At 47.0% G+C, this 14979-nt stretch overlaps 1 protein-coding gene across 2 annotated transcripts in view; it reads right to left on the bottom strand.

Annotated features, from left to right (window-relative positions):
- ABRAXAS1 (abraxas 1, BRCA1 A complex subunit) overlaps positions 1-14979 on the bottom strand; it is a 144440-nt gene that overhangs the window by 42588 nt on the left and 86873 nt on the right. Inside the window, exon 1 of one of the 2 annotated variants that reach the window (XM_040417998.1) lies at positions 5546-5835. The exons of the other annotated variant lie outside the window; for it this stretch is intronic. Within the exon in view, the coding sequence (XP_040273932.1) occupies positions 5546-5632 (87 nt within the window). The 5' untranslated portion in view covers positions 5633-5835. Of the gene's footprint in view, positions 1-5545; positions 5836-14979 lie in introns of those variants that run through there. 2 annotated transcript variants of the gene reach the window in all.

Here is a 14979-nt window from a genome sequence, read left to right as displayed (position 1 = left end):
CATAATATATAAAACATATGCCATACAACTGCATACATCAGCCCCAGGCTCTTAATCTTTATTTATATAGCGCCAACATATTCCGCAGCGCTTTACATTGCAGTGTGGGGATGTTCACACGTAGCAGAAACGTTGCAGATTTTCCCTCCAGATTTACTGGTGGAACGATCTACATCTTATTACCGTATCAGCAAAGTGGATGAGATTGTAAATCAGACTTAGGGCTCATTCAGATGGCCGTATGTGTTTTACAGTCCGCCAACTGAGGATCCGCAAAACCCAGATACCGGCCCGTGTGCGTTCCGCAATTTGCGGACCACACATGGCCGCCACTCTCATAGAAAATGCCTATTCCTGTCCGACACATCGTCTAGTTGGTTGGAAAAAAATAGATTTTTGTGAACTCTCTCGCTTAGTTTATTGGGGGACACAGGGCCGTGGGTATAGCTGCTTGCTGCCACTAGGAGGCGACACTAGGCTGAAAAGTGATAACTGCTCCCCTGCCGGCTATACCCCCTCCAGCCTGGAGAGAGCATATCAGTTTTTGCCCAAGCAATAGGAGAAAAAAAAAAAAAAAAACACGCACACATACACACACACACACACACACACACACACACACACACACACACACACACACACACACACACTCCCCTCGAGGATGCGTAATGCCTGGAGCAGCATCTGCAGATGCCTAGAAAGGCACCCGGTAAAACTTGGAGAACGTGTGCCCGGAAGACCAAGACACTGCCCTCTACAACTGGAAAGCTAATGCATGGCGTAGATAAACCCGAGAAGCGTCGACCGCTGGTCGGGTAGGCCATAACTCCGCTGGGCGGTGCCATGTCCTAGGAGCGGAATGCCCGAGCAACTGTCAGACAGATATACCTGGAAAGCATCCCTCTAGAGATCATCACCTTTGACAGGGACCCCCAGGAAAAAAAGCTGGTAAAATCTGTACAACGGAAAGCGCTAGTTATGGACCAGCAAACCTCAGAGGCCAAGTCACATGGCTGATGGAGAGCCCGCTCTCTATAATGCGAGGGAGAAAGAAGAGAAACCCATGTCTCAAATGACTTGGAAAGCGGCGACTACCTTCTGCAAAGAAAGAAGATACTGGGCGGAGCACTGCCTTATGCTAATGACAAAGGAAAAATGTACATACAAGAAGGCGTTATCAACTCCGAATCCCGCCACCCGGAATGCCACCTTCCCAGAAATAAAAAGGAGAAGACAACGCCCCAGAGGGAGGACTTGTTCCTCACTGAAACGCCCCCAAACGATTCACAGATCGTTTGGACGAAGCCGGCTCCTGGCCGCAACTGTGGAAGCAGAACTAAAATCCAGGTCCGCAGGATCCGAACGCCCCTTAGGAAGCGGTAAATTGGACCAATGCCCTTAGAAACGTAGAGGCTTGTGGTGGGACTTCTAGCGAGAGAAGCTGCTTGAGAAACCACCGAGAAAAAAAATTCCCGAGCCAGGCATGCCCAACTACTGGCCAAAGAACCAAAACCTCGGAGAAAGGTAGAAGTAAAGCTGATGTGAGCATCACCGGTGATGGGAAGCCCCGTAAGTGACCATATATTGACAATGTGGAAATCCTGCCTGGAAAAAAATAGAGATGGGATTCCATAGCCATCAGGGTGGATTTGATATAAATCAAACCGATTTAAATCACAATTTAAATCACTAGTCAGTAAGGCTTGATTTAAATCCTAGTTTTCTACACAAAGACTAATTCTTGCTGGTATAACTTCTAATATGCAAGTAGATGAAGATTTTTTAGAATAACAACTTATCATATTAGTTTGATTAGGTTGATTCTGCATTCATAGGTTTGTAGAAGTTAGGATTAAGGTATTTTTCTCAACTCTGTTCATGTTATAACATTTTTGCTGTGAAGAAGAGGCATGTGATCTCTGCTGAGTCAAATTCAGTTTTGAGAACTGCAAAAAGTAAACCAAGCGTCTGTGATAATATCTTGTAGGCAGAGAAACTGCCCAATAATCTTACAAAAACCTCTGGAAGAGCATGACATTGTGAATGGATTAATGGAATTTATTTACCAAAAAAATTAAACATATAGCCTTATTCTACATAATTAAAAAACTAATCTTTATTTCATGATGGAATAACCTTTGGATGGTAATATATTGTCCTCAAAAAGCATTTTATATAAAAAAAAAAAAAGATTTTTTTCCACCGATAGCCGTACAACCCATGGCTATGCAGGGACTAAGCTACCGAGTAGTGCGCACCCAAAGGTAGGTGCTGATCAGCTATGGCAATTACGCCATCGCAAAGCCCGAGTTGACGACAGAAGGACAACAGTTGTCGGAGTAACGGTCAATTATCGGTAGTGTAAACCATTAAGAGGCCAGGGCTCAAGCCCATTGCCATCTGAGACTGTAAGGGAGTAATGCATACCTTAAACACTGCTTACGGCCAGTATTGTACCCAGTGGAACTGCAATTCCGCCACCTACGGAAGGGGGAACTCCTATGGCTGGCACCGAGACCAGTGCTAGTGCAGTTAGTCCACCAATGGAAGGAGGTAATACATAAAGTAAGTACTGTATCCAGTAGTAGTGTAAATGCCGCCTAAGGAAGGGGGTAATGCATACAATCAGTATTGCTGGCTAGCATGGAGTCCTTCTTGGAAGATTGAACTGGATTCATATCAGAGTCCGAATAACTGATCCCCTGGGAAGGGTGGAGGTGCAGAGGTGACCGAGGAGGAATATGTCCTGCTCTGGCCCGCTCGTGCGTAGTTCTACCTCTCAGCATCTAGCCATGGCAGTTGAAGGCTGTGCTGGAGGTGATATAACAATCAAACCACCCAGGGGGTGGAATATGAACTTCTACAGGACCACTCACCGAATTGTGCAGGCAGTGCTTAATCAACCAAAGACCCAGGAGGGTGGATTGGGAATTTCCAGAGGTCCTCCATTGGATTGTGCAGGTGGAGAATTATCATCCAAACGGCCCCGGAGGGCGGATTGGGAATCCTTTAGATGTGCTCCCCTGGATTTGCGCAGGTGGAGTATTATCATTCAAACGGCCCCGGAGGGCGGATTGGGAATCCTTTAGATGTGCTCCCCTGGATTTGCACAGGTGGAGTATTATCAACCAAACGGCCCTGGAGGGCGGATTGGGAATCCTTTAGATGTGCTCCCCTGGATTTGCGCAGGTGGAGTATTATCAACCAAACGGCCCCGGAGGGTGGATTGGGAACTTGAAGCGGTCCTCCGTTGGATTGCGCAGGCATGACATATCAACCAGACAACCCAGAAGGGTGGTTTGGGAATCCTCCAGATTTTCTCCACTGGATTTGTGCAAGTGGAGAGTTATTAACCAAAAAGCCCCGGAGGGCGGATTGGGAACTGTGAGCGATCCTCCACTGTCTGGAATAGGACACACGCCCAGTCTGCTACCACACAATCAGGGTAGTCCTGCGGTGATGTGGGCTGAGGGGGGCAGGACTACCTGTAATGCCCCCGCCTAATGGATAAGAGGGAGGAAGGGGTTAAGTTCCTTAAAATTAAGGTATATGGTCTGCAGGGAGGAAACACCGGATAATCCGGTGCTGGCTGCAAAGAGTGGCTTACCATGAAGGGTTAACCCAGCTTTGAGGATCGGGGGCGGAGCTCAGCGCGCTCCTGGGGGAGGGGGCAGCTAGGCGGGAAGAGTTCGCACCTGAGGGGCGAACCCGCCCCCTCCATACCTGGAATGAAAGTTGCGGCCTCGTAGGCCACAAAGACGGGACCTAAAGTTTGGCGTATGGCCAAATGGGAAGTACTTCCGGTCGGTTAACAGAGGGACTTGCATCGGTGTGCGCTCGCTTGCTTCCACCAGCTGCGGGAGCCCACCCCATGGGCCGCAAGAAACAGCGCGGGCCGAGCACAGGTAGGCCCGAAGTGAAACCGGGGCCTGAATTTTCGGGGCCCAGTCGAACGATTAGCCGGCCGGGGAGCGGAGGGCCCGTAGAGGCGCTCTGGTTGTAGACCGGGCGCGGGTGCCCACCCCGCGAGCCGGATAAAGTGAGGCCCCCAGAAAGATAGGGATGCGGCCTGCAGGTACCGGCCACGGGAGCCCACCCCGCGGGCCGGATAAAGTGTGGCCCCCCCGGAATGATAGGGATGTGGAAAAATAGGCGCAGGCCGCAGGATCTACTGATAGGGGAACCCTGGACCCCAGACATGGACTTTTTAGTGGTTAAAAGGGTTTTTGAACACAGGAACCCTAAAATGCCCTGATTTTAGAATGAGTTGACTGCCTCCTACGACACTAAGCTAAGCTAAAAACTGATATGCTCTCTCAAGGCTGGAGGGGGTATAGTCGGCAGGGGAGAAGTTATCACTTTTCAGCCTAGTGGCAGCAAGCAGCTATACCCACGGTCCTGTGTCCCCCAATGATACGAGCGAGAAAGAAAGGTTATGTCCAAGTTATTAAAAAGCAACGCCAAGGATAATAAGACAACATAAAATAAAACCCCCTCCCCCGGGCTGCACTGATGTCTCTCTGTACTCCAGGGTATATGGGCACTGCTGGCAGCAGAGGTGAAATACAATTCATGACACTGACTGAAAAATAACATTTTGGCTTTCAGAATGTGAAAAAAAACATGAGTTTTTTTTTTAAACGGGTTGTCCAGGATTATGATGGCCTATTCTTAGGATACGCCATTAATATCAGATCGGAGGGGGTTCAACAACCCGCCGATCAGCTGTTTCATTGTAGCTCTGGCGCAGAGACTACATAGCGCCATCCATTGTGTAACGGACAGAGCTGGTTACTGCAGCACGCCTTCCATTGAGTGGTCACATACAACTACGGCATCTGAAGGGTCAAAAGTCTGCGACCGTCCGTTAAAAAAAAAAAAAAGGTATGGCGCCCGCTGCACGTGCCAATTTAAATGCCCGGCCTCCGATGGGCGGTCAGGAAAGGGTTCACAACAGACTTGGCGGTAAAAGCATGTATCCTGCCTGTACTGGTGCCCAGTCAGAAAGAGTCCTTTACACCACATGGCAAGGGGTTATGCCCTGTACATAACCATCTAAGGTGAGCGGGTACAGGCGGGCCGGTATCCTTGTTTTGCTGTCTGAATGAGCCCTAACTCGTGCGCCCCTTTAAAGGGGGCAGCAAGTCGAGCACGCACACTGCCACTCCATTGCAGTACTCGACTATGCCTGGAACTCATATACGTGGCAGAGCGCATGCTATACCTGCTGCGCCATTCATTTTGAGGGGCTCCAAGGGGTGCGGGGTCCTCATTCGCATGATCAGTGGGGACGTTAGCAGTGGGACCACCACTGATCTAATAGGTTTCCCCTCCCCTAAACTTGTAACAACCGAAAGTACCCCTTTAATGTCACAGTGTGGCTTGTTTCCAGTGGGCACCTGCCCCTTCTCTATATGAACCCACCCTGAGGGCCAGACAGTCCCTGGCAATGGTGAAGCCAGGCGTAGGGCACCATAGAAGAACTGACCACACTTTAGTACTGGGGGTCCTCTCCTATTCCCCCTGTCACTGGAGCCTTACTTACCGTGTCTGAGCCAGAGCTCACATGCTGAAAGGCGAGGGCGCCAAACACGAACCCTGACATGAGCGCTCTGGTGCTCTCCCCTTCCATGGTGCCCGCCGCTCACCCCCTGCAACATCCCCGTCTCTACGGGGTACGGACTGCTCGCTGCGCTGCCCTGTGCCACTTCTGTGCAGTTACATCTCTGAGAGACATTCACACTACAAGAGAAAATACAAATAACGCAGCGCTCTATAGTAAAGACAGGAAGTATCTCCGACTCCCCACACACAGCAGAGCGGGCAGATAGGCATGTATAGTGCGACACGAGAAGAAACAGTGACCTCTACCGGACAAAGCCCATACTGCGCCTAGGAGACAGCTTCCCTGAAGAAGTGCTCAAGATTAACCCTCTCAGCCCCGCTTTTTCACTCCATGCCTTCCTGAAGCCATAACCCCCCCCCCCCCCATATTCTGATAGCAGTATGTTCTTGCTTTTTGTGGGGCAAGTTGTACTCTCTAATAGCAATATTTAAACATTCCATCCTAGGCAGTGAGAAGCTGGAAAAAATTTCCAAATGCGGTGGAGTTGGAAAGAAAACAGAAATTCCACCACAGTTTTAGGGTCCATTCACACGTCCGTAAGTATTTTGCGGATCCGCAAAACACAGACACCTTCAATGTGCAATCCGCAATTTGCGGACCGCACATCACAGGCACTATAATAGAAAATGTCTTTTCTGGTCCGCAATGTTCTATTTTTTCAGGAACGGAATTGCGGATCCCGAAAAAGCGGATTCGCATCCGTTCTAGTCCCACTGAAAGTGAATGGGTCCGCAAATTGCGGAACGAATGCGGACCCAAATTACGGACGTGTGAATGGACCCTTATGGGTTTTGGTTTTATGGCGGTAAAACTGACTTGTACCCTTCACTCTTTCGGTTAGTACGATTATGGTGATACCAAATTTGTATAGTTTTTCTTTTAATACTTAAACAAAAATAGAAACTTTGAAAAAAAAAATTTTTCTTTTGATTCCCATATTCGTAACTTTTTTATAGTGACGTCTATGGAGCCGTATGAGTGCTCTTTTGTTTGTTTTTGCAGGGCAATCTGTAGCTTTTATTGACACCATTTTGGCGTGTGTATAACTTTCAGATTTTTATTCACGATGCAGCGTTCGAAGTACAGAATAAGTGCATTTCTATTTTAATAGTTCAGTTATTTTGGGACTTGGCGATAAACATGATTTTTTTTTTATTTTAAAGGGAATCTGTCACCTGGTTTGAGCATATTAAAGTGTTACTACTGCCATGTACAATAAAATACCTTATTTTTTGCTGTAGTCTTCATTTTGTGTTTCATGGTATCATTAGCGATAAAATCCACTTTTTCTGTTATGCAAATGAGTGTCCAAGGTGCCCAGAGGGGCGTTATTATCCTTCTCTGGAGCCCAGTAACTCCCCCGTACAGTGCCCAGCCCGCCTTCCTTTAGGGCCCAAGCACGCCTCTTCCAGCATAAGTAACTACCCACACCCCAACTCTTTGCCGCCGCCGCCCCCTCCGCCAGGCGCAGTAACGTGGACTGCCTGCGCAATGTAGAAGCTCCTGAGGGCAACAGCTTCAAATGTGTCACTGGGCATGCGTCGAGCCCAGAGACTAACGCCTCTCGCAAATTGCGGTCCGCAACGCACGGGCACCGACCGTGGGACAGCCACTTGAATGTGGTCCGCGATCCGTCCGTTCCGCAAAAAGATAGGACAAGTTCTATCTTTTTTGTGGTACGGAAGCACGGAATGGAACACCACAGAAGCATAACGTAGTGTTTCCGTTCCGCTTCTCCGGATTTGCCGACCCATTCAAGTGAATGGGTCCGCATCCATGATGCGGAATGCACACGGTCCGTGTCCCGCGTATTGCAGACCCGCCATATGCAGGCCGCAATACGGCCATGGATGACGCACGGTCATGTGCAAGAGGCCTAACATAAACCTTTTCCATTGGTGATAATTATATAAGTTATTCCTCTCTTGTGATAATCAATATTACTATTACCGTAGCATGGAACAGGTATCGCTAGAGAAGTGATCTGCTGTTTTACTCTGAATATTCAGGAAGGACAGTGTAAGGCTACTTTCACACCTGCGTTTAGGTCGGATCCGTCTGGTATGTGCCCAGACGGATCCGCACCTATAATGCAAACGCTTAGATCCGTTCAGAACGGATCCGTTTGCATTACCATGAACAAAAAAAATAAAAAATTTTTTTTTTTTTTTTTTGTTCATGATAATGCAAACGGATCCGTTTTGACTTTACATTGAAAGTCAATGGGAGACGGATCCGTTTGAAAATTGAGCCATACTGTGTCAACTTCAAACGGATCCGTCCCCATTGACTTACATTGTAAGTCTGGACGGATCCTTTTGCCTCCGCACGGCCAGGCGGACACCCGAACGCTGCAAGCTGCGTTCAGGTGTCCGCCTGCTGAGCGGAGCCGAGGACAAACGGAGCCAGACTGATGCATTCTGAGCGGATCCGCATCCATTCAGAATGCATTAGGGCTGGACGGATCCGTTCAGGGCCGCTTGTGAGCCCCTTCAAACGGAGCTCACAAGCGGAGCCCCGAACGCTAGTGTGAAAGTAGCCTAAAGCGGTAACTTTGTTGACGTTTGTGTGTTTAGTGCAACTAATTTGACACTGTGATGTGGATGCTGGTAAATGTCTGGGTCAAGGTGTCCACAAAGCGGTTTAATTTGTCGCAGAGGGGTTATTAGACCCTCTTCTTCCTATATGTGAGACTGATTGATTAGGCTGAGTTCACATCTACATTGGAGGCTCCATCAGGGTTCTCTAATGGAAACCAAATCCCATCATTTGACGGAAACACAGTTTCAATAATTTTCATTGTTCTGCTGCTATAATGAAGCAGATTAACGGAAATAAAAATGCAAATAGGAATCCAGCTTTACCGCTCCGCTGGGGTATTGTACAGTTACATAGGGACAGGAGGATTTCCACTCTCTACACCTGTCCAAGCAGCCTAGTTCCCCCACTGCCCCACTCTCCCCCTGTATGTTGGCTGGCTGAGAGGGACTGCTTTAACCTGGAATATCTGAGGCTGTATAGCGCCTAACGATATGACGTCTTGTTTTAAAGCTAGATATCTAAGCTTTAAAACAAGACCAAGATCTTAGTGCTAGCCGCCATACAGCCAGAGAAATAACTCTTAGAAATCGGGTTGGGAGTGAGAAGCATAACCTGCAGATCTTACTTCTGACTAATTTCCAAGAGTTATATCTTGGATACTATGGTGGCTAACACCTCGATTCTCATCTTTCTTATACTGCACATCACCACCATGAAACTGTCCAAAGGTCAAGACAAGCAGCACAGGGTAAGTAGGGTGATCAGGTAGGGGTCGGGTCTGTAGGCAGAGGCTAAAAATACGTAATAAGACAGAAGTCGGTACACAGGCAGACAAACAGATTATAACACCTTTGTGGGATCTAGCAAGCTAGTAAACCTATTGCTCAGACACTTCTAACCAGGAAAAGTACCCACAGGTGTCCAACCATTGGCACGTGACCCGGCGACTGGGCAGAGGTAACAGTGGCAGGGGGGTGACCGAGCTGGCGCCAGTAGGCCCAGAGGGCAATAAATTTACTAGCTTGCTAGATCCTACAAAAGGTGCTATAATCTGTCTGCTTGTGTAACGACTTCTGCCTGATACCTGGATTCTGACCCTCTGCCTCCAGACCCGACCCGTGTTTGATCATCTTACTGCCTGCCATGAGCTTTGGACTGTTTCACGGATTCGCAAAAACTGTGCCTGCCCTGCCTGCTCGATGCTTCGTACCAATGTCTCTGACCCCTGTGGGTCAGCTGTAAACCATACTAGGTCTATCTCAGGAAGCCTAGAAGCCTAGTGGCTACCCTGCAGTGTGAGTTGTTAGACCCTCACTGATCAGATAGCGATTGTCAGTCCTGAGGAAAGGCCATCACTTATTAAAGTGGTTTTCTGACATTTTTATACTGATGACCTATCCTCAGAATAGCAATAGAAGATAGTTGCAGAGCAGCACAAATGGACCTCCCGACCAATCCGGAATGCACCAGCCGCGATAGGACCACCGATCCAGAGGCGGGAGGAATTCCGCCTTGTGTCCTTGCATGTGGAGAGTTTATATACGAGAATCCCACATGACCTGGGACTGAAGGCCATTGGTCTGGCTTTGAGTCGCTCTGACAAGGGCCCCTTGTTCTCTAGTTTCATTCAGGAATCTTTGGACTTGGTGCTCACGAACAACGTGTTTCAATTTGATCGGCAGTGGTACCGCCAGATACTAGGTACAGCGATGGGCACACCGGTATCGTGCACCTTCGCGAACCTGTATCTGGCGGTATTCGAAGAGACTTACGTCTTTGCATTGGGGAACCCTTTCCTGAGATATATCCACCTCTATTTGCGCTATGTGGACGATGTGTTTCTGGTCTGGTCGGGCAGCGACGACCTGTGTAGGCAATTTGTACATCATTTAAATAATACTAACCACATGAATATGAGATTCACTCTCACTTTCGGTGGTGATTCCCTGGATTTCTTGGATGTAAGAGTTACCATACAAAATGGCACCCTCCATACCACAGGATACCGTAAGCCTACTGCAACCAACTTGCTGCTCCACCAGACCAGCTTCCACCCACCTGCCGTAAAGGAGGCGGTCCCCTTTGGACAATTCATCCGTCTCCGTAGAATTACCAGTACGGATGAGGGCTACTTTAGCCAGGCCCACCAACTCAAGGAGAGGCTTTTGGAGAGGGGTTACCCCCGTAGAGACGTAGTCGAGGCCCTTTATCGTGCTAGTCAGTACGCACGTCACAACCTCCTTAATGATAGGGTGAAAGATAGCGAGAATGACAGATTTGCATTTGTCTTCAAATTTAGTCCGGCAGCGGGCATAGTGAGACAGGCCGTGCTTAGCAATTGGGACCTCCTCAAGGGTGAGTCCATTTTAGGGGACCTGGCTTCCAAAAAAACACTAATTACTTTCAAAAAATGTCATACCGTGAGAGATAAGTTGGTCCATAGTGTGGTGAGACCGCCCAAACAAAGCAACTGGTTGCAGAGTAGGAAGCCGCAGGGAAATTATAAGTGTGGTATGTGTTCGTTTTGCCCCCACAATTCACAGAGAAAACTGTTAAGCATGGGAGGGGTCACCTATAAAGTCAAAGATTTTATTACCTGTCGTACACCCTACGTAGTCTATGTTATAATGTGCACCTGTCAGAGATTTTACATTGGTAAAACCATTCGACCCGTTTTTGAAAGAGTGCGGGAGCATCTGAGTTCCATCAGAACGGGACGAGGTTCCCCTCGCCTGATCGACCATGTCCGTGCGACCCATGGCGGTGATCCATCGTCCCTCTCTTTTGCTGGTATAGAGGCCGTGGGACCCATCCCAAGGTGTGGTGACCGCCACCGCCTCTTGCTGCAGCGGGAGGCGCGTTGGGTCATTAAAACTTGCGCCATGGGCCCGCACGGCCTTAATGATAAAAATGATATGGCAGTATTCCTGTGAAGTTTGTCTAGCCTTTATCTGACTCCGCTATTAGCTTGCAAAATGTAATTGCCTGTAGTTATGAGACCGTTTTTGCCTATATACCTTGTCGTGCTCTATGAATTGCACATATTGTATTCCTTTTCTTGATTTTAGTTACATAGTTGCGCACCTGTGGAGCGTTTCCTGGTTACCTTGGTGATGATCGGGTGTCCGCCCATATAAGGTACGGCGGTGCGTGCCTGTGTTGATAGCGGTCCGAGGAAGCGCAAATCTCGCGCGAAACGACCGTCACCGCCTACTCACACTGAAGGGCCATCCCGCTCCCCAGCCTGCGAACTATCAGAAAACAATAAAGCTTTGAAGTTCTTTGATGCAGTGGTGAGTGCCGCGATTCCTTTCATCTACGTTTTTGCCATATTGAGAAGTCGCTTGTGTCACTTCGCTGAGCACCACGCTAATCTGCGCATATCTGCTCGGACCTGGTCTGTGATATCCGGCTATACTGGGGTGAATCTGGGGTGTTAATAGCAGTGCCGCTGATTCTCCGTTTCTCTATCTTGTATACTATAGATCCACAGCAGTCCCATAAGCAATGGTAGAAAGTAAAAAGGTTCACAGCAGCATGTCCGGTGTGACTATTTATTAGGAACCAAGAGTGCACACACAAGAGGATACGACGTTTCGGCTATGCAATACTTGATAAAGGCTATTGCATAGCCGAAACGTCGTATCCTCTTGTGTGTGCACTCTTGGTTCCTAATAAATAGTCACACCGGACAGGCTGCTGTGAACCTTTTTACTTTCTACCTATCCTCAGAATAGGTCATCAGTATCTGATCGATAGGGGTCCGATCAGCTGTTTGAGATGGCAGCGGCGCTCCTGTGACTGCCACAGCCTGCTCGCTGCTTTTCCTAGACCAATGACGTCACGCTCATCGTTCACATGGCCTAGGAACAGCTCAGCCCCATTCAAATGAATGGGGCTGGGAGCAATGCCAATCACAGCCACTATACAATGTATGGCACTGTGCTTGGTAAGCTACGAGAAGACCGTGGCGCTCACAGGAGCGCTGCAGCCTTCTCAAAACAGCTGATCGGTAAGGGTCCCGGGTGTCCAGAGGATAGGTCGTCAGTATTAAAATGTCAGAAAACCCTTTCAAGGGTTGATCAAGCCTATTAAATATACCCTGTCACCTTTCCTGACATGTCTGTATTACTTGCTTTCCCTATGAAATAACAATTCTGGAGCATTTATTCTTTTGATGTTGTGCCATTCCTTTATTATTCCTGCTAAAAGTTTATGAATAAAGTTACAACTGGGTGTTTCCAGTTGGGAGTGTGCCAGACTGTAAAGCAACAGACCTCCAACTGGTAACACCCATCTGGACCTTCACTACAAACTGCTAGTAATTCATTTCTAAACTTCTAAAAGATATTTTAGATTAATGGCACAACATAGAGTAATATCAAAAGAAGCTCCAGAATTGTTATTATATGGGAAATGCAAGTAGTTACTAAAACAGACAGGTCAGGTGAGTTGTCTGGACCTTTTTAAGGGAGGTTTTTTGGGTTCTAGATATTGATGGCCTATCCTTAACATTCAATACATTCTGTTGATCAGAGAATATTGGGCCTGTGTATTTTTCTGTGTCACAGTTGTGCTCTGTCCAATAGTTTTTCTTCTAATAATACAGTGTACTTTGTTGGATAGACTGTGTGACTTCTGATTGTGTTAAAAATAAAATGTCACCGTCCGCCAAGGAAAATGTGGGTGGCTGTAGCGCAAGTAGCAGCAGCACCACTGCACTAGCCAATTGACCAGTAGTATTAGGCCAAGGTTGTCTTTCACCTCTGGTAGTCGACAGCAAATTATTGCTGCGGAAGTGGAGGACATTGAGGACTTGATGACTTACTCATCATCTCAGTATGAGGTTGCTGTTACATTCGAGTCTGACCCAGTGTCTTTGAGCCAGTGTTCAGAGCATCCCTTCCGCTCCCCCAGTTAATTTAAGGCCCCTTAAAAGCATTTATTTTTGGTTATGTCCATCTTCATTGACCTTTTCTACTGAGTTGCCTTCTTTCTTTTCTTAATGACAGCACCTCCGGTCCTAAGGAAAATATCCCAGGTAGTATTCCCAGAGTTTCAGGCAGAGGACATGATAACTGACATGTATAACTGTGCTGGTGGTGGTAGTAGTGGCACTTGTAGCCATAGCAGTGGTGGTGGTAAGGGCATAGTAGCACTGATACCCGTGGTGGTAGTGGCATAGTAGTACAGACGTGAGCAATGAGCATCATGAGGAGGGGCAAGGAACCCATGACATATCACAGTCTCAAAAAAGTGGCAGGGAAGATGACTATGATTCTGCGTTAGGCAGGACCTGGGAACCATATTGGGGTCAGTAGGAGGTGATGACCTCAGAGGAGATGAGTGGTGGCAGTCATAAAAAGCAGAGCCGACATATGGCCAAAACATAAAACAAAAACTTGCTAGGGAAATTTCTGCTTCTACTGTGGTCAACTCGAGAGCAGGTGATGCCAATGCTGTTGTTCAGTCAAAAGCTATCAGACTTAGGGCAAGCTCAGGTGGTGGTGGCTCTATGTTGGTATTACCCATTTGGGAATTTCTCTCCACAATGCTACATTCTACATCAGCTACTGCTTCTCCTTCTCCACCGCCAGTCATCCATAACGGAATGTGTGGGTAGGAGACAACAATGCACAGCTGCACCTTTCATGCTTTGTCTATTTTATTCCATACCATACTGTAATGCTGCTGGGAACTCTACCTGGCACAGTATAACAAACCTGAAACAGCTCACAAAAAAGGATAATTTTGACAACTCTTGGAAAAAGCCATTGCTTCTTCACTTTCCAGGACAACATATATTTTATTTAAAAGAACACCAAAATGTTGCTACTAACCAAAAAGAGCCAATTTTTGGACAGCTTGTTAAAAACAAGCTATGACTTCTTCCAATACCACAATATGTGAATAAAGAGAAAATAGTTGGAGGGCAACCTAATATCTGGTTGTCACAGGGATGACCAGCACATCATTTGTTTTGTTCAAGAGAGTTGTACATTTATTACAAAGTTTTTAACATAACAATAAAATCACGTAAAAAATATTAAATAAAATCTAATAAAAACTGGGGGCTGCTAGTGTATCAATATTAATATTATGCCAGATAGAAAGTGAATATGCTGAGTATCAGTTATCCAAGTAGATATCTGCGCTTGGTGGACTTGAGTTTTACTCACAATATAAATGGCATATTATATATCGATTTATAGAAGGAAAAAATTACATAAAAAACATATGAATTAATGCAGGTGATATCTGCAGGCGCCGGTTTGGATGTTTAGATGATACAAAGCCCCGTTCAGATGAACCTCCGTTTTCAGTGTCCTGATTGATGTACAAATCAGAAGATCATCGGGGGGGTTTAAACGTCACTCACTAAATGATAATGAGACACCAAGTGGTGTAAGTATCAAATTCAGAATAACTATATAATGCAATCTGTATGCGAATACATCCAATCTCACAATGGAAGAAATAGTGGCTCTTGAAATCGTACAAAAAGATTCCACTATAGTATTCAAACTCTCGGACAAGAGGGGTAACGTTGTGATTATAGATGTGGACAAAATGAAGACATGTGTACACGCATCTTAAATGACAGTTCATGCTACAGGCGGTTGGACCACAATCCTATGGATGTGTTTAAACTTTAACTTAGGCACATCCTATTAAAGGCTGAACAATGTCACCTTATTGATAAGACAGAATTCTCTTTCCTGTTACCTGAAAATCCGGTGATAGCTGCTTGTTACAGCGTGCCAAAAACACACAAAGGGCTTAGTCCCTTAAAGGGCAGGCCTATAGTGTCA

The sequence above is a fragment of the Bufo bufo genome, chromosome 2 (assembly GCF_905171765.1).
Source record: "Bufo bufo chromosome 2, aBufBuf1.1, whole genome shotgun sequence".
Taxonomy (NCBI): domain Eukaryota; kingdom Metazoa; phylum Chordata; class Amphibia; order Anura; family Bufonidae; genus Bufo; species Bufo bufo.
This window is presented reverse-complemented; position numbering and strand designations above follow the sequence as displayed.